The 19,756-nt window shown below is 34.6% G+C and overlaps 1 protein-coding gene across 1 annotated transcript in view; it reads left to right on the top strand.

Moving 5' to 3' along the window:
- Window positions 1-19,756, top strand: part of LOC137657312 (uncharacterized) — a 66,184-nt gene that overhangs the window by 32,475 nt on the left and 13,953 nt on the right. Inside the window, exons 6-7 of the mRNA XM_068391646.1 lie at window positions 1,927-2,029; window positions 14,516-15,410. Coding sequence (XP_068247747.1) covers window positions 1,927-2,029; window positions 14,516-15,410 — 998 coding nt within the window. The remainder of the gene's footprint in view (window positions 1-1,926; window positions 2,030-14,515; window positions 15,411-19,756) is intronic.

The following is a 19,756-nucleotide window of genomic DNA, read 5'->3' as shown; positions in this document are numbered from 1 at the left end:
TTCCTACATTAAATTCAGTACCATTTAAGGTCCTAATAAATTACTGGCTTATTCTTTACACATTCTCTTCTGCCCTCATACACCGGACAACACTGAGATTACCATAAAATTCTTCTTACTGCACTGTAATTGTTCAGTGGCCACTTTTCTCTTTGTAATGGTAGAAGAGACTCTTTAGCTATGGTAAGCAGCTCTTCTTGGAGGAGGACACTCCAAAATCAAACCATTGTTCTCTAATCTTGGGCAGTGCCATAGCCTCTGTACCATGGTCTTCCACTGTCTGGGGTTAGAGTTCTCTTGCTCGAGGGTACACTCGGACACACTATTCTATCTTATTTCTCTTCATCTTGTTTTGGTAAAGTTTTTATAGTTTATATATGAAATATTTATTTTAATCTTGTTGCTCTTCTAAAAATATTTTATTTTTCTTTGTTTTCTTTCCTCACTGAGCTATTTTCCCTGTTGGATCCCCTGAGTTTATAGCATCCTGCTTTTCCAATTAGGGTTGTAGCTTAGCAAGTAATAATAATAATAATAATAATAATAATAATAATAATAATAATAATAATAATAATAATAATAATAATAATAATAATAATCACTTGGCTCGTTGGTTATTGTATGTTGTATTGGGATTTTATCTCTGAGCAACCTTCATTCATCCTGATTTTGTTTATGAGAGAAAATAACTTAATTTTCTCTTTATTATGACGATGTGTATTGACAAAGTAATTAAGTAGGCTTGGGAAGAAGTTCGTAAATAGTAGTAGTAGTAGTAGTAGTAGTAGTAGTAGTAGTAGTAGTAGTAGTATTTCTACTTTATTATGTCAATGTGTATTGACAAAATAGTGAAGTAGTCTTGGAAAGAAGTTTGTAAATAGTAGTAGTAGTAGTAGTAGTATTTCCCCTTTATTATGTCAATGTGTATTGGCAAAGTAGTCAGGAAGATTTTAAAGCATTTACTCAAAGATAAAGTCTACTTTAAAAGATTACTAATAATTTTTTTATCTTCCTCTGCATTTGAATTATCCGTGACATTGCTACCCAGAAAACAACATTGGAAGTTTGGTTGCCATACAATTCTATTGGTTTTATTCCACCTATGACTAAATTATGGAAATTATCATCAGTGTTTTAATTGAATCTTTTGAACATAGTTCAAAACGTGAGAAAATATTTGCTTCTTTAACGGACTCACAGTCTCACTTCACGATATAAATATTTCCCTTTTAATTTATAAGTATTTTATAACAACTTATAAACAGTTATGGTAGCCTACTTGAAACGCCCATTTGGCGATCTGTTGGACGGAAGTTCGAGACCCCTTCAAACTATAGTTTCTAGTAGTGTCTGCAACCTCACCATCCTTGTGAGATAGGGATCAGGTGTATGGGTGAGCCTATGAATCTACTTAGCCATTAGCAGCCATTGCCTGGCCCTCCCTGGTTCAACCTTGATGGAGAGGGTGCTTGGGTACTGATCGTATATATATATATATATATATATGTATCCATACATACATACATATGGTCAGTCTCTAGGACATTGTCCAGACCATTACATTTGCCATTCATGACAGACCTAAGTTTTAATCTGTGTAGAACAACTGGAAAGGGAGAGAGAAATGAAAATGGAAATATGAACAGCTATGAGAGTTATTGATTGATAGAAAGAAAAATTTAATGGTAAAGAACTCAAAATTGTGTAGAGTAGATGTCTCAAATTCCTTAGTCCTCCTTTAAAATGAAATACTGGTGGGAATAGCGATTTGTAATTAGATAACAGGTCTTTTTATTGATTAATTTGTTATTCAAGTTTATGTATTATTGTACAGGAAAATTTGAGGTCAATATATACTGTATGCATATTTTCATGTAAAAGTTTGTTTTTATACTGTATGTCTTATGCTTTTTTGTGTGTTTACAGGACGTCGTGCTCCTCAGAACCGTCGAAACAATGGGGACTCGGCTCTAAAGAAGCGCGCCAGCTCTTTGTCAGCCCTCGAACACCAAGAGCTCAACGACAACAGGTCAGAGTCTAGTCAGGGCACTAGAGACTCAGATAGACTTTCCAAAACAACTGAGAATGATTTAGAAGCGGTTAAGGAGGAGGAGGATTCATCTAAGAACGAAAGCTTTGATGACATTGATAAGGACCTTTTCTTTAAGAAATCAATCACTGATATCGTAGCTAGCGAAAGCGAAACCCCGGGCCATGACAAAAGGGGGGGAGAGGGTGATGGCAAGGCCACGAAGGAAGCCAAGCATTCCGCGCCAGCGAAAGAGGCGGCCCGCAATAAAGAGAACGTGTCTAGGTCTCGTTCTAGGAATAGCTCTCTCTTTGGAAACAGGTTGTCTAGGTTCAGGGAAACCATGATGACCTTCAAAAGTAATCGGTATCAGAGCAAAGAGGCTGCGAGTGCCGGACACCCCGACGAGACCGTTGAGAGGTCAAGATGGGGTTGCAGTATTTTGTAATGATTGTTGTTACAAGTTTTCAAGGTGCCTAGCTTTTTTAAAAGCATACTCAAGTAATAATGTATATAGATACTCCAGTTTAAGGTAGGGACAAAGTTAGCTGGTATAATTAATTACAAATTCATATATATTTTGATGGAAGAATATTTTAAAAGGAAAAGTCTATAATTACAGCATTTTCTAATATGAAAGAAAAGTTTGAAATTCCAGATTTCTGGTTCACTCTTCAAAGGATGAATTCTGGAGAATTCATTCTCATGCTATTATCAATTTATTACATTTATGATCTATGAAAGCATACAGAAAAGTAGGATGTCATTCCTCTGTAAAGTAGGAATTAATGGTTCCTCTACCCTTATTCAGATATTCAGCAATATAAGTACATATAGAGTACATGTATCATTTCTGCTCACAAGGAAATTATACTGTATATACTTTTAGAATAGAGAATTTTCTCTTGAGAGGAAAGTTATCATATGTGCGGATTTGAATGTACTCTTCCTTGCACAAAATACAGTACTGTAGTTGATATGATGCACAAAATGATGATAATGACAAATGCAATGAAATTTGCCAAGGTGCATCATCATATGGACTTTTGAAGTATATTCTATCATTAGTCGATGAGATCAGGAAAGTAATGTTTAGCCTCACTGATTGATCTCGATGAGGTAAATCGTATGCAAGTATCTGAACAACCATGACGTGCCTTAGCCCATCCTGTTTGGGAATTCAAACAAACGTCCATGACTCATTGTCAGTGATTGTTTCATACAATATGTATGTGCTTGTATAATACATTTTATACAGTATTTTACCGTGCTCCATATGTTTACTTGAGCAACATGCTTAACATAATAGAAGGTGATTTACAGTGGCTTCCTTATTGGCACTCGAAATATCAGTTCCGTATTTTCAATGATACACATGTATCATGTTGTCAAATAATTTCATTTATAAGAAGAGAGAGTAGACGACAGAAGCACGATTCTCACATAACTCCAAAATATGTTGATTTCTCTTACCATGGAAACCTGAAAGGCGTGCTAATCTGTCTGTAGATTTTTACCTCAAATAACGGTGCACTTTTGTCTTGTAGTTTTCACAAACTTATTCACCATTACTAAAGATATGTCATTTGCTTTCTGCATAGCTTGAAAGACCTGACAGTAAGGTGTACGTAAGGTATGTTTTTTTATATTTTCCCGCTTGAAAAAGCTCTTGCTGTACAGGGTATAAATTCTCAAATGACTGTCATTAATTTGTTGTTAATTTCTCATAAATCTTACTCTTATGATGTAAAAGATTATCGATATCTTTACTGTTCATATTCTTTTTTGGATGGCACATACAAACTTCATTTTCTAATAGATTAAGCAAAATTTTCTTAACATTTTAACTTCTGATGGCTGTGATGTTCATCACAAAGAAAATTATTTTCTAAGCATCCAAAAAGTACCGTCTCTGTCCAACACTTCTGGGTGAGAAGTGCTTATCAATAATCTTATTATTCTTCCAGTATAAGTACAGCATCTGAAATATGCTCTTTCTTTATAGATGATAGCTCAATATATTACCGTTGTGACTTGAATGAACGCCAATATTAATGCTTTGTTCTTTGCAACAGAACATTAGCTACAGTCATAGTTCTATCTGTATCTTAAGTCACTTTTAAGTCATACTATTTCATTCTTTTAAGAAATAGATGCTATTGAAGATTACTTGAAACTCACAATTGCTATATTTTTTAAAAGATGGTATATTAGATGATTTGCAGATAGCTTTTGAAATTCAAACTTATTCAATAGTATCATACTTCTCTTAGCATATGGTTATGTTATTTTATCATGAGTTAGGAATTTCTTTCATCTGACGCATAGATGCCTGAAAACAAAGCTAGTACAGTATAGAAAATAGACCAAACTTTGAACATTTGTGGATTTGAATTTTTCTTGGGAGGGGGAATATCATATTTCATTTCCCTTCCATTTTCAAGGTTTAAAGTAAAAAGCGTATCCATAAATGTTCGTACATTTGAGAATTAAGTGGCTATTTTGTTACAAGTGTTTAAACACCAGACATATTTTCAGTACTGTGAGCGTTTTTAAATATATTATTGAATATGGTGGAAGTTACCATGCTTAAATTAGGTAGAAAGATCTTCTTACAGTAGATTAAAGAGGCTGAAAATAAGCACAAAAATAACAGGATAAGGAACATAGTCTCTTCATAATTAGTGTTTAAACAGATACTGTGCGTACATTCTGCCGATATCATGATAACTTACGGATTTGAAATGCTTTTTATTTTAGAAGACACGGGAATCTGTTCAATTATACAACTCTCAACAGGTTGTTGCATTTTGTGATCAGATTAACACAGTGGTTCCCAACCTTTTTTCTGTCATTTCCCCCCTGCACCCAGTTCAACCATCCAGATTTCCCCCTTCATGCCCCGCCCAGCCCTCATGCCCACTCGCCTGCTTCAGAAATGGGCATGATATTCCAATTCTCCCCTTGAATATCATGTCTTTGAGAGCTGATATGATCATATCACAATTGAATGGCTAACAACAAATTGCCGCACGTACTATGTGGACATTTTCCGCTTGTTTTAGTTAGTAGGTAGTGTAATTATTCCCCCCCTGGAAGCTTCAAATTTCCCCCCAGGGGGAAATTTCCCCCAGGTTGGAAACCGCTGGATTAACTGGTATTCTGAAGCACAATTTCATAAAGAGTATACCTCATGTGGGCTTGGCTTCCACGACAATCGTGGCTAAACTGCTCAAAGTATGTTTTATGCAAGGCTCCAAGCTTGACGCTGTAGGTGACTAGTATCGATGTCTCGTGAGTTTTACTTTTCACTAATTTCCTTGAAGGCCATCCCACTCCTGTAGCTTCAGTTTCTACTCCCCCTTTAAGGTTAACCTCTTCAGGTCTATCTCATAAAAGCGGAATCCTTCAAAGCACCAGTGGATGCGCTGAAGCAGAATTACTAAGTGCTAATGTTGCTGACAGCCAGTATAACACTGGATCTCCTCGTGTAAATATACGAGAAGTCATAGATTAAGAGAAGTGTGATACTTGAGTATTCAATTATTATGCCTTATCTTGGTAGTGGTTAAGGTTAAATGTACATTGTTTGCCCGTGGGAAAGTAGGGGCAAGGGAAGAATATGAATATAAAAGATCATGTAGCAGTTTATACTGTATGATGATAGCAGAAAAGAATCATACTTGAAGAAAGGAAGGTTCGAAGCTCAAGTGCTTCAGTTTTTTTTTTATTTGAAAAAGTTTCTTTGCGCAGTACAGTGCAAAGTATTTACCAACTTAACATACTAAGTCATGTAATCTAGTCCCATACAATACTGTATTAGGAAGTAATTTTATTTTCTAGTTGGGGTATTAAGTACTTCCATTCCTGTCATTATTATATAAATTACTTGGCTCATTATAAGTTTTATATGAAAGAGAATTGAATAACTGCTATAGAGAACATTTTTCCTTCTATCAATTTTACACAATTTTTCCAAGTAATTGTTTAGTTGATGGTTTTACTAATTCAAATAATCTTGTGCTCTTTACAGAAAGCATAATTTCATACTTGTATAAATCTTTACAGATTATTTTTAACCTAAATGAAGAATTTTTGGGTTAGGGACACTTTGCTGAGCATTTGTAAGCAGATGAATTTATTCAGTACAGAAGTTACTTTAAGTTCCCTTTTAAGAAGGTGAACAGGTGAATATGTCAGTTAACCATTGTGCTTTATCTTAACACTAAAGGTTGCCTTACTTTGGAACGTATAAGAAGCTTGTGGTGCTGATAATTTTTAGAGTATTTTCACTCCAATTCAGATTACTTTTCAAGATCAAGTAGTAGTTATCAACTTCTGACATTACTTCAAGATAAAGTAGTAGTTATCAACTTCTGACATTACTTCAAGATCAAGTAGTAGTTATCAACTTCTGACATTACTGTACTGCCTGCTAAGAGCTCGGCGAATAGCGAGATCAGATGTATTTCAGTCATTGTTTGTGGTGCTTTCTAACAGAGGTAGGTGTTACGAAATCTTTACAGTATAAGTTGAGCTCTCCAACAATGAGTCAGTATGTGTAAGTAAATGTAAAGTAGCTAAGTAGGTGAAGGAGCACTCTTTATCTTTAGTGATGACTGACTTTATTAGATTAACCAGTTTTAAGTTGCAGTATTCAGGGAATGTAAAAGTTTTGGGTATTTTAGCCGTCGTAGTATATTTGATGCGAAGTACGTGTGAATAGTTCTGTATGAAAAGATTTCCTTAACAAATTTACATCGTTCAGTGCCATTTGTAGTATGGGAATTATATAAAGGAGTCTTAGTTGGGAATGTCGTTATTTGAAGCTTAAAAAAAAGGCTTTTTTCCTTCTTCCTTTCATCGTAAATCAGTTTGTGTAGTAAAGAACTTCTTTATCACACGAAATTTTTAATCCTTCTATATCAGGGTAAATGTTCTGGTCAGGGGCATAGACTTTGATGCACAGAACTATTAGGTTTTAGGGAGTTTTAGAGATTGAATCTGATGGGAACTTTTCTTGCTGTGAAATAATGAAACTTCAAAGCCTTCCTTTCTACTTCCTACCTTATTTCTACAAATTTAGACTTAATAAGTGTTCTTATGCAAATATATAGGCCTTAACACGTATTATTCATTTTATAGAGACATGATTTGCAGTAATTCCTGTCTATTTTTCCCATTAGTAGTAAAGAAAAAAAATATTCATTTCTTTTTCTAACTTTTTTTCTGATTAATAATCGAGATCATTAAATACTTATAGTCGAATGTAAACATATGTAAAAGTTAGGCCAGAAATGAGAAATTAGAGGTTATTCTGTGATTATAGTTTTTTAAGTTAAGGGTAACCAGATTTGTTCGTAATCTGAAAAATATTTTCCTTTAATATCCAAGTTTTAGGTGTAAATTTGGTGATGTTTATCTATGGTTTAGAGAGAAATTGACTGGTAAACAATGCTTTAATGTTGTGCTTTTTCCTTATGCGGAATTGCTAAACTTACTGTAGTAGGTTTAAAGAGAATACAGAACGTTACCACAATCCAAATCCCTTTAACTAGCTTTCTTCTCTCTCCTTGAACACAAAGATCGTATGGTAATGTTTGACTTCCTTATGTGGTTGACAAGTTATTTATAATAGAGTAAAATGAACATTTAAGGATACTTTATTTTCTATCTTAAAATCAGCTTCTTGTATGACCAAGAGCCTGCTTGCATACGGTCAACGTAATCTAATAACTATATGGAAGAATTTTCTTCCTAAGTTTATTTTGAAAAGTATCTCAGTACTGTATCTTCATGCATTTTGCCTTGTAATTCAGCCCTGATTTCATTAATACTGTATGGTATTTAGCTCAATACTATTATATTCAAATTTGTTGACTACTGTAAAGTTCTTTTGCAGTTCTTCAACAAAACAATTTTCAAAATGCATTGTTATTTCCTATCTGTATGTAAATGGTTTTGATAAATTCACCGTGACGTGAAAAGATCTTTTATTTTTACTTTATCTTCTCTCAGTTGTTGAACGCTACTTGTGTACAATAGTAGTTTTATGTGATGTAGAATTTATTTTCAATCTGTATTGTGTTGTTATAGTACTGTACTATTTCAGTAGTGATGTATACGAATGCTTGCATGTATGTATGTATGTCTTTTATAGTGATACTTGTTATTTTGAAATTTTTTTTTTGTCTTCCTGATGACATCTAGCAAGTTTTTTTTCCCACTGTAATAATACAGATGAAGATCCCTCTTTTTTTGTATTCTGTAGAGTCCTTTGTAGTTCACCAGACCCTTAGTAATAAAATTATGTTATGCCTTTTATGTGTATTTTGATTAACCCGTAACTTGGAGAATGCCTCTAGCTGACTGACGTCTGCTGTAGCTCACACTCATTTCAGAAACGTCGGTCAAGTAACACCGGTTTTTGTGTTTATTGAATTTGAGTGCCTTTAGACCCTACATTTTTTATAGTTTTAGAATTTAGCCTTTGACATTTTAGATTATTATTGGTATTTAGTTTAAGTGGTTTAGAACATTCTGTAATGGTTCACAGAATCTTAGAATTTAGAAACCTTCACCTATTTTCATATGGAGGGATTTATTACAATCATTCCATACTATGTCCCTGTTAACTAGAAAATTATATGCACAGGGACAGTTTTCATATGGAAGACAGCCTGTGAATAGTGGTTTTCACACGCCCTTGTTAAATACACGACACCAACAAGGTGTTCGCGCGAGGGTTGTAACCTCTGCATTCCATGCTTTTATCTTTCTCTAGTATATTTGGAAGATTTATATTAGAAAAGTGTAAAGAAGGACCCTTTTCACCGGGCATCACAGGTCTCTCCCCAGAAATAGATTTTTCCTTCGTCAAAATCCCTTTTAGGATAGTTGGAAATTTGAATTGGTTAGTATGCTGTACAGTACTACTGTATTTGGTTAAAATATTATTATTAGAGATAATGCATTAGTATTGTAGCTGTATAGTCCCATGTACTTTATCATAACTAGATTCAAGAAGCCTAAATTGTATTGTACACCAGCAGAAATAATCAGTCAATATTGTTTAATGAATTTGCATATTGATGTGAAATCTATTTAGTTTTTCATGGCTTGAAATAAGTTCTCAGCTATATTTCTTTAGTGAGAATTCCTTTGGATATTATAAACTTAAATCAGCTTTTTCAAGACCAAGGCTTCATAGAAATGCAAACAGAATGTTGCAGTGCACTTCATATACTTTGAGAGGGGAAAACATTTCTGTTGTATTCATACAGTTTTTATAGGAGACGGCCGTCTTTTAGTTTCATTAGGAGACTATCATTTCCATACGTGATCATGTTCGGTTATTGTTCTCCAGATAAGCGAGTCTTGAGAAGTTTAATAACAAGATATGTGTTAACAGTGGATGTTAAATGTTGTCTAATGCAATCAGAATTATGATACAGTAAATGTTATTGCATGGTAAGTTACCAAGATCTGTAGCCTAGGCAATGTTATTTTTCTGGGGGAAAAAAAAGGGTACAATAAGACAAGTTTCTTATTGGAGCTTGTCATTATATAATTACCTGTGAACAATTATTGTTTTATAGACATTTAGTACATATGTTTATACACTATTTTGATTATGGGCAAGATGAATGTGTAGAATTATGGGTTACAGAGTTAATGCTGACTTTACTGTTCTAGATATTTTGAGAAATTCTTCTTGAGGTACATTACTTTTACCTCGTGTAAGGTTTTTTAAATGTACCATACACACTACAATATAATAGCTCTTTGCAGTCATCAAGCAATGCTAAATAATTATTTATGCATTTTACAGATTATGAATCTATTAAAACAACGGAGATGTGTCGGAACACCACTCGGAAGTGGGTAGTCCAGTTGAGGAATTTCGGCTGTACAATTTAACAAATGCCACAAAAATCTTATGTTGCATTTGTTTAGACCAAAAATTGCAAGTCTTTTATCTTTTTTTTAAGACTCTTAATTCTCCTGATTCCAATAAGAATTTTGATGAATTTGAGACTTCTAGCAGGTCTGTATTTCTGCAAAACTAGACAGCCATGCTGTCAAATATATCATTGTTTAAGAGATCAAATACTTATGAGAGTCTGAGATAGATGAGATTAATTTCAAGTAATGTACTGTGATAGGTTTGCTGTTTTGCCCATTCTTTTGTTAGGCCCAATGCTACACAATATTCTAGGTTGAAATATGTATGTCTATTCATAGCTGACATACTTTTTATTGATTTGAAATTGAGTTTTTTTAGTTGGTTTTATTTTTAATTTTTTAGGGTTTATACTTTACTCTATAATCCCATCTTTTCTGCTCTAAGCATCCTTCCCTTTTGGCGTCCTTTGACTCGTAGCATTCTGCTTTTCCAACTAGGGTTACAACCTATTGATTTGTTTTTATTTTGAGTTACTTTTTTTGTCTTTGGTGACTAACGCTCCAAGGAATGGTAGTTCATTCTCCTTTTTAATGTCGAAGCTAAGCGCCAGAAGTCTGTTCCCTATAAAGATGCTATGAAATCCCTCTTGGATATGGCTGAGATATGAAGAAGATATGTAGCAAAATAAAAATGAGGACCTCTGTTTGGGTGTTCATTAACTTGTGTGGGTTTCACTGGAAGGGAAACAGGGCTCAAGCCCCCTGGTTCTTCCCACTGCTGAAGTCTTTTGCATCTAAGGTCATCAGATCCCTCCCTAGATGTGTAAGTAATAGTGGTCAAGTGGTCACCAGGATATCCAAAGTAAAGTGAAGAAGAAGAAATTGACTTGCACTTTCCTGTCCACAACCTAAAATACTTGTTTAGATTTTGAAAAATTATATCAAAGTGTCTAGAGGTTGAATAGTCGTAGTCTTATCTGTAAGACTACTGAATTCCATTCTCTAGATATTTAGTCTTTCATAACAGTTGCTAGCTTTGATAGCTCATCAGATTTATTGAACCAGATTAGTGATAAGGTACTTAATGCAAAAATAAGGTGATTAGCCCTTTGCAGAGGATAGGATTATTAAGTAAATTCAGGATACTGTCTCAGAAATATTCTGGCCAAGTTCTGTTAATACTCCTAAATACAGATGGATGAAAAGTCTCTGTACATGGAAGATTTATATACATACAGTAAATTCTAATTCATCCAAATTAGGAGAAGTAGGCAATTTGAGATTTAGGCAGAGGGATTTTTTCCAATTCCTCTTACTTTTATATTTAATATTTGGGTAAAGAGTGACTTCTCCAGTTTCTCCTATTTGCCCTCTGATAATGCAGGTGCTGAATGGCCTTTTTGGGACCAGCTCCTGGGCTACATGACCCAGATTCCATGAATCCATGGATCCCTGAGTACGTCAGTAAATGTAATGAAGAAGATATGTTGAACAGGTTCTTAGACTTGTCACAATGGTTATTAAAGAGTATCTTAGCAATTTTCTGGAAGACCTTGTTGGATAGCTTAAACTTGTCTCGGGCATTAACTTGACTTTAGTGAAGTGATTCGTGCATTGGAGGAAATATTTTTATGGAAATGGGAGCCTTCTCAATCCATCCAGTTGTTTCCAGTAAGTTCTTTCACCTTGCTGGTGACAAGATTTAAAAGTTGTGATGCAGTGAGGTTTTTAGCTCTACAGAAGGGTTGCTCTTAAGGTCCTCCTAACTTACGGGCTGCCAACGCAAGAGCCCGTGGCCTGTACATATGGTGCATGGTCAATCTAGAACAAACAACAGGTCCTCCTAAATAAATGGCCCTTTGGCTCTCTGTTGACACTGTGAGCAATAATGCATAAGTAAAATATGAGATTTTCATTCTATGAATCTTTAATCAGGTGTTGACTGCTTCCATTTAAAAACCAAATCTGTTAACATTGCATGTGTGTTTACTTGTACAAACTGTTGCTTTGTTTGTTCATTGACCCCTACAATAGGAATGTTTGTTGCATCTTTGTGTTTAATGTAAGGTCATCTTGAGTGTTAACACTAACATCTTTGCTATGAGTGTCCATTTTATATAGTATTATAAGTTGACATTAGATTCACAAAAATTGCTGTCAAAGGTAGTAAAGCCTTGAAGTTGACTGAGGGTCAAAAGGATTGCCTCCAGAAATAAACCCGGATGATAATTACGATGAAGCTTGAGAAACTATTCGTGAAAGGTTTTGCTGAGGTGAAGCAACATTAACTATTTGTAATGTAATGTCACCGTGCAAAACGCTAGAGGAGTAGACCGAAGGACATTTTGAATTTAGATGTGTTCCAAAGGCTCTTGTCATGAAAATGGCCTCTAAATTCATGAATGTTGATATGACACGAAAGTAAATATTATTGTTTGATTTGAATGTTAATTTTTTTAGATCTAACAAAGACTACATGTGATTTCATAAATCATGTTCAAAGTAAAGATTGTTTTGAGCATTTGCAGGTAAATATGTAATGAAGAAAATGTCATGTATACAATTAGGAAAGTATGAAAAACAAGACAATAGTACAGTTTTAGAATGAGATAGGTACAGTTAAAATAGATATTTAAGACTGTAATTTGAATTTGTCCCCCACTTTGACAGGAATATATCCTGTACAGTATAATATATATATATATATATATATATATATATATATATATATATATATATATATATATATATATATATATATATATATATATATATTCTTACAAGTTTATGTATCTTTCAAAATTAACAGCTAAATATTTAGATGAATAGGCACACACACATTCAACCCTTCCCACCGCCTCCCCCTTTCCTAACTATAATAAGGTAGTTATGCAAGTGTAGATCTTTAGTACACTCTCACTAGAGTGAGACAACTCCCTCTTCCCCCAGGCCAAAAGACGGGAGAGACCGAGTAGTTATACATTTGGCAATACCGCTTAGCGTTACCAGAAAGAAATTTACTGTATATACATTATATATATATATATATATATATATATATATATATATATATATATATATATATATATATATATATAGAGCCAGACACTTGCTCTTTATTATATAGGGGAGATATATACTTTTTAGATATATATTTGAACCCATGTATACTGATAAATGTTAGGTACCCCTCATAGTCTGTCCCATTATGTGGTGGTACAGTATAATCCGCAACCTCAACTAATAGCACACATGGGTTCAAATACAAGAACGCAGTGATAAGAAAATCTACATATTAGTTAAAAGCATAAGATGCCATTGTGGTTTTACTGGTTTTGTTTATACATTGATTTATGGCAATAATTACTCAAACAATTTAAAGTAACCCAACTGACAGTGCTTATTAAATTCAACAATAATTATTTTGCTGCATTTGTTAATGCTTAACAAATACAGTACAGTAAATACATAAGATATTGTAGCCTGTGGAAATGGGATACTTTTGGCTCTGCTGTTAAGTAATAGCAAACAAATAATCCTTAGAGTAATATAAATAAAAAATCACTTGGGACATCAAAATGGAAAATAAATATGAGTAGTAAAAGGTTATTTATTATGTCAAAACAATTTTTGACTGATTATGGTTTATTTATTGTTAATTGGAAGGAGTCTCTCTCTCTCTCTCTCTCTCTCTCTCTCTCTCTCTCTCTCTCTCTCTCTCTCTCTCTCTCTCAAGTACATTTTATAGATTGTAAGTAAGCAGATATTCTTTTTCTTTGATTCATAAGTTAGATCATTTGATAATGTTAATATTTGTCTCCTCCCAGATTGTTATAATCTTACCTCCCTTACAAGATAGATAGATATGGTCTCATGATCATTAAATCCAAATTTTTCCTGATCTATAATTTGTCATTTATGTTGATATATATATATATATATATATATATATATATATATATATATATATATATATATATATATATATATATATATATATATATATATATATATATATATATAAAGAGAGAGAGAGAGTGGGGAAAATAATAATTTCATTAATTTGATGGGCTTTATAATTATAATTGATTCATCATTTCTATTTTTACTTCTTTCCCCTTCTTCTTGCTCTTAACCTTACATGGATCTACTACATGAGTTGGCATATAAGCCCTTTCAAGCACTTCAGGTTTTATACGCACTTCGTTCATTTGATTTTCTTCTTTTCCTCTTGGCTTTTCCTTTCAAAACCTACAAGTTTCCAAATGGTATTTCTTCTTTCAATGTGAGAAAATGGTATTGTGCTAAGGCAAGTATAAAATAAGGTGAAACTGTGGTAGAGAAATAAAATTATTTTTAAATAGACAACATGCTTGTACCTGTGGATAAAATATGGAAAAGTTTAATGTTAAATGAAATTTCATTGCTGTGAAACAGTTCCAACATTTCCAAGTAAAGTTACTATAGCACATAAATATTTAGCTTTAAATTATATGTAAGAAAACGGAAGTTTTTTTCATCATAGATTATGTTACTTTTACTAGTATTTTTTATGACTAATTTTATATTTGTTTTCTACAGTGATGCTCAGTGGCTGAACAAATCGCTGGATATGCTTGATGAGGCTAATCCCCCAAGGAATGGGGAATTGGCAGCTGGTTGTGGCCCAGGCCCAGCTTTGCCTTACAAGGCCTACAATTATTCTTCTGATGACATAACTGATGATGATGAGGAAAATTCCCAATCGGACTCATTCCCTACTTCTGCAGCTGCTATGCCACCACCACCACCCCCTCGATCTGCTTCTTACGGCCTGGAACTCCGTCAAAACCCACAGCTCGGTCAGACTGGTCAGCAGCAGTTAATGCACAGGTCTCTGGGTGAAGCCCAAGAATCAGGAGGAGATGTAAGGGGCTCTAAGCATTCCTTACGGGAGGGCCGTGTTTATGGCCTTGTGGGAGAATGGCATGGCTGCTCTTCTGGAGAGCAATGGATAGGATCCCACAGCTCCGTAGGGCAAAACGGCGAGCTCCTCGGAAGTGCCTCTCCTGTGATGGATGATCTTGACAACATGTTGATGAACCAGAGTATCCAACAGACTAGTATGGCCTTAGACTCAGCCAGTGAATCTGGCAGTGAAGGGAGCGCCTGTCGTGTAGGTGGTAAGCGAGCTCACCAGCTGCAGCCTAACCATCATCCTTCAGGGCATAAACATTCAAGACACTGCCACAAGAGAGCAGACCCAGATCTCACTCGTTTTGCTATGGCGGTAAAACATCTACAGAGGCACGTAGTTGAGATTGACAGGGCAGTCTTTAGTGTTACAGGAGATATGACAGGCACCAGGCAAGAAGTGACCACCTTGAAAGAAGCAGTACTTGCACTGCAAGCAGACACAGATACAATAACCTCAACATTATCACACCTTACAGAAGAGGCCATTTCGGCTCAGCAGAAAATCACCTTTGCAACACAGGTATTGTCTCTTGGTTGGCATTACTGCATAACCACTGCCTCCTTCACTCTGGATATGCTACGTCTAGTTCAGTTAACAGGTTTTTCCTTGACTTGTAACTAACAAAATATTTTGTAATTAACTGCATTATTATGATTATTGCATTCCAGCCCTTCAAAAAGTAGCTAACAGTAGCCGTGTCTTCCTTTTTATTAATGAATTTTAATGTTCTGTCACATCTCTTCTTAGTGTGTTTCTGTATAATAAGCATCCCATATTTAACACATTTAGGTTTTTGCAGACTTGATTAACCATACAGTAAAATAGTTATGAGAAAGCCCGTTGTTGATTGTTGTTATGAAAGGCTTGTAAAAAACAATTATGCAAATTACTCATGGCTTCAGAAGAATCATCATGAAATGCTGAATGAATCAAATATTCACTTTAACAACTACAGTATAGTATGCCCTTACAGTATGAGAACTCAACTGGTTTTAATTCTAATTTCAGTGTAGTTTTACTGAACTTGTTGTAATGTTGTTGTAGCTAATAGCTCATAAGACAATCGTTCGTACTCCTCGGTCCGTTGCGGCTGCTACTGTAAACTATTCTGTCTTGCTGTTGAGGAGCAGACCTAAGATATTATCATCCTTTTATCCACACTATAAGATATGTTTATATCAAATGTAATTTCTTCTTAGGACAGAGAATTTTCAAGTAAGAAACTTGACCAGCTTGTAATCATTAGATGACGTTACCTGCTGTGAGAAAGTGTCATTCTCTGTCACCAGTAGAAATATATTCTTGGCTTCAATTATTATACCAGTATCCAGGAGTTCTAAATGTGAGGGAGACAGAATATGAAAGAATACAAAAGTATTGTATGTAGCTAGACTTCTTTTCTGAAGCCGTAGGAATTTCTATTTCATAATAAGAACTCAATTGAATTCAATTAGTATTATACACTATTAACATCTGCAGGATTTCAAAATGAAGGATTAGCATTAAGTTTAGCAGACTGAAATACTGTGCTTCTATACTTTTATTGGGAATTAAAATGAACCCACTTTTGAATTGAGTAAAGAGGGTTCATTTACTCCATTTCTTCTGGAGATTACTCTCTTGTGCTTCAGTAATTGGAAAATCATTCATATGTTGGTATATATTTTTCACTTATGCTAAAGTTTTCTCTTATTTTCTTTTTCTTGTCAAAAGGTAATGTCTGAATTTTCAGGGAATTTGATGATAGTGTTCAAGTTTTATAGTTGGTTCTTGTTTATTTTTATTAAAGCCAGAACTTTAATTGCTTTTACTGATTAGGTAAGTTTCTAAATGCAAATACTATCAAATTATGAGTTGTGAAAGTATTGCATGAACTAGTCCAGGTATCTGACAGTATGTTTCAAAGTTGCACCTAAGACTGTGCCACAAGCTCACGTCATGTAAATTAATTTAAGAGTAACAAATGCTGGGAATTAAGTTAAATATCCATGTTTATATGTATACATATACAGTATACCTAACTATAAGTAGGTCTATAAAGGTTTAAGGTTTAAAGGCCACTCATGAATGGCAGAGGCAAGGGATAGTGACATTGCCCTATCAAGCAGGACAGTGCCCTAGAGACTGACCATATATACATATGATCAGCATCCAAGCCCCCTCTCCATCCAAGCTAGGACCAAGGGGGGCCAGGCAATTGCTGCTGATGTACATAAATTTCAAATGCTCCAAAGAAATGAAGTCACCGACATAAACTTACGGTATGGCGGGGAAATTTATCTTCACCCTCCTTGATTACTTAAGTGTTTCTTTTCCATTTGTATTTGGAAAGCAGTCTGTATGTTACAACTGTTACACTAGAGGAGGTTATTGATAATCTTACTGGCACTCCAAGAAACTGAACACGGAAAGTCCCTCTGTATGGTGCCATGTGGGCTGCATTTCCAATAATTGCTTGCCATTGTTTTTACAGATACAATTGTGATACCTAGGATTGACTGCCCTTTTCATTTGCAAATGGACTTGATTATGCGATCTATGATGAAATTGGTTCTTGTCGGGTTATCTTGAAGGGCAGTAACCAATCATGAGCATTTAATGGTAGTTATTTGATATGGAAAATAGCCAATTTTTACGTCAATCATAAGGCCTCCAGCATATCTTTCATCTCTGGGACTGGTGACTAAGCTTTTGATCTTAACAATTTTAACTGTTTTGCTGATCTTTGGAACTTATTGCAGGTTTACTCAAACTTTTAGGATTTCTAACATTACAGGAGCTCCAAGATACATAAACTTTCTGTGTCTTGTAAACAGACTTCTGATCATATAGATTTGTAACTGCTTTGCTGATCTTTAGTCTTTACATTATTATAGGAACCACAAAATGATATTCAACTTTCTAAGACTAGTAATTAAACATCTAATCTTAAGAGAGTTGTTACTGCTTTGGTGAACTTATGGTATTTTTATGATCACAGGAATAACAAAATAACCTATTGGTAGCCCCAAACTTCTGTTCTAAGAGATTTTAAACTACTTTTGATGTATGGAATTTATTTATAAGATTATGGGGCTGTTGTCTGATCTTAGAAAATGACAGCTACTTTGCTTTCTGTCAGGAATAGCAAAGGTCTGTCTGGTTTGGCAGCTACTTTGCTTTCTGTCAGAGATAGCAAAGGTCTGTCTGGTTTTTAAGGAGAGTGACAGAAAACCCTATCTTTGAAATTCTAAGGCATCCAGCACTTAATTTTTCTTAAAGGTCATCAACAGTATTGGTGAAATCAGTAACAGGAAGAGTGTTGTGGGAGTTTACAAAATTGCAATCTACGCTTAAATTATGGATCTAGCCATAGATATTTCTAGCCTTGGTTGGACTACCAAAGGCCTTAGAGGATTCTAAACTTGGGAGTTACCAGTAGATTCTTTTAGTGGTGTCGGTGGCGTGGTCCAACTGTGTTCTCTAGGGCCTGTTACGGCCCTTCCCTTTGATTAAGGAATTATCTAAATGGAAGACAGTCTGTGAATAGTGGTTTTCACACGCCCCTGTTGTACACACGACACCCACAAGGTGCTCGTGCGAGGGTAGTAACCTCTGCATTCCATGCTTTTATCTTTCTCTGGTATATTTGGAAGATTTATATCAGAAAAGTGTAAAGAAGGACTTCTTTCACCGGGCATCACAGGTCTCTTCCCAGAAATAGATTTTTCCTTCGTCAAAATCCCTTTTTTTCCTTCGTCAAAATCCCTTTTTTTCCGATGCTGTTGACTGTATAGCCGTTGAGGTCAGTGCCTAGTTACTTTTTCTCAGAAATAGCTGATAATTGATCCATAGGACTGTAGGGTTGGCAACTGATGGTTTAATTTGTTTTTTTGCGATATATTTATGTCTTTTAGTACTGTACTCTTTGTATCATTATTTTTATTGCTAACTATAGATATTTTTTCTTGTCATGAGACCTATTGTATGCTTAAGTGTAAAAGCTTGACAAGTTGCAACATAATGTTTTTGAAATTCATTTAAACAAAGTTATGGATATTTGCTCTACATTTAGGATGATCGATGGACATTAAATGTTGGTCGCCTAAACAAAAAACTGATTTCTTATGAAACTGAGTCTTCTATAATCTAAAGTTACTGTAATTGTTTTCTTCCAGTTGCAAAATCTACTATTGATTGTGTCGATATGTGTCTATGCTGTAGCATTTGTATTTTTATATGTTTTAGTGATTCAAATTTTCATAGCAAAACATTTGAGAGTGATGTTTGATAAATGTATGAAAAATTCTTTCTGGAAATTCCGCAAGACATTCAGGAATACATCATAAGTGCATTAATGAAGCAACAGTGTAAGGTAATGACTAGTCTTTAGATCATTTATTTTCTTGATAAACTCTCTCAGAAATTTTTATTTAAAGTCCAAGCAAACTCAAGGTCACTTCCAAAGAGCTTTTTTTTGTTAGCTTTTATAGTGTTATTATGCTGTGTGGCCTCCAAGGACTTTCCTGCAAAGGCTAGAAAAAGGACTTGAATACGTCATCAAAATATCAAAGAAATATTGTCATCCCTGCTTGAGAGCCAGTGTTTCAATGTGCAAAGCATGGACTCGGTATGTATAAGGGAACCCTTTTGGGTTCAGGCTTTATTGAATTTTGCAGTTTGCCATGCTGAAAATCATCTGGTAACCAATGACAAGTCATCACCAAGAATCAATACTAATACCGGAAGCAATGCTGCTTGCACACTTAACTTTCACCAACCTGCCATCTTCAATCATGTCGCCGAGCTGTCAACATGTTCTAGGAAGTGAGAAGTCTCTATCTACTGTTATACTTAAGTGATAGAGGAGTTAAATTACTGTTCAT

Source organism: Palaemon carinicauda, chromosome 18 (assembly GCF_036898095.1).
Source record: "Palaemon carinicauda isolate YSFRI2023 chromosome 18, ASM3689809v2, whole genome shotgun sequence".
Classification (NCBI taxonomy): Eukaryota; Metazoa; Arthropoda; class Malacostraca; order Decapoda; family Palaemonidae; genus Palaemon; species Palaemon carinicauda.
The sequence above is the reverse complement of the archived record's forward strand: the minus strand, read 5'-3'. Positions and strand labels throughout refer to the sequence as shown.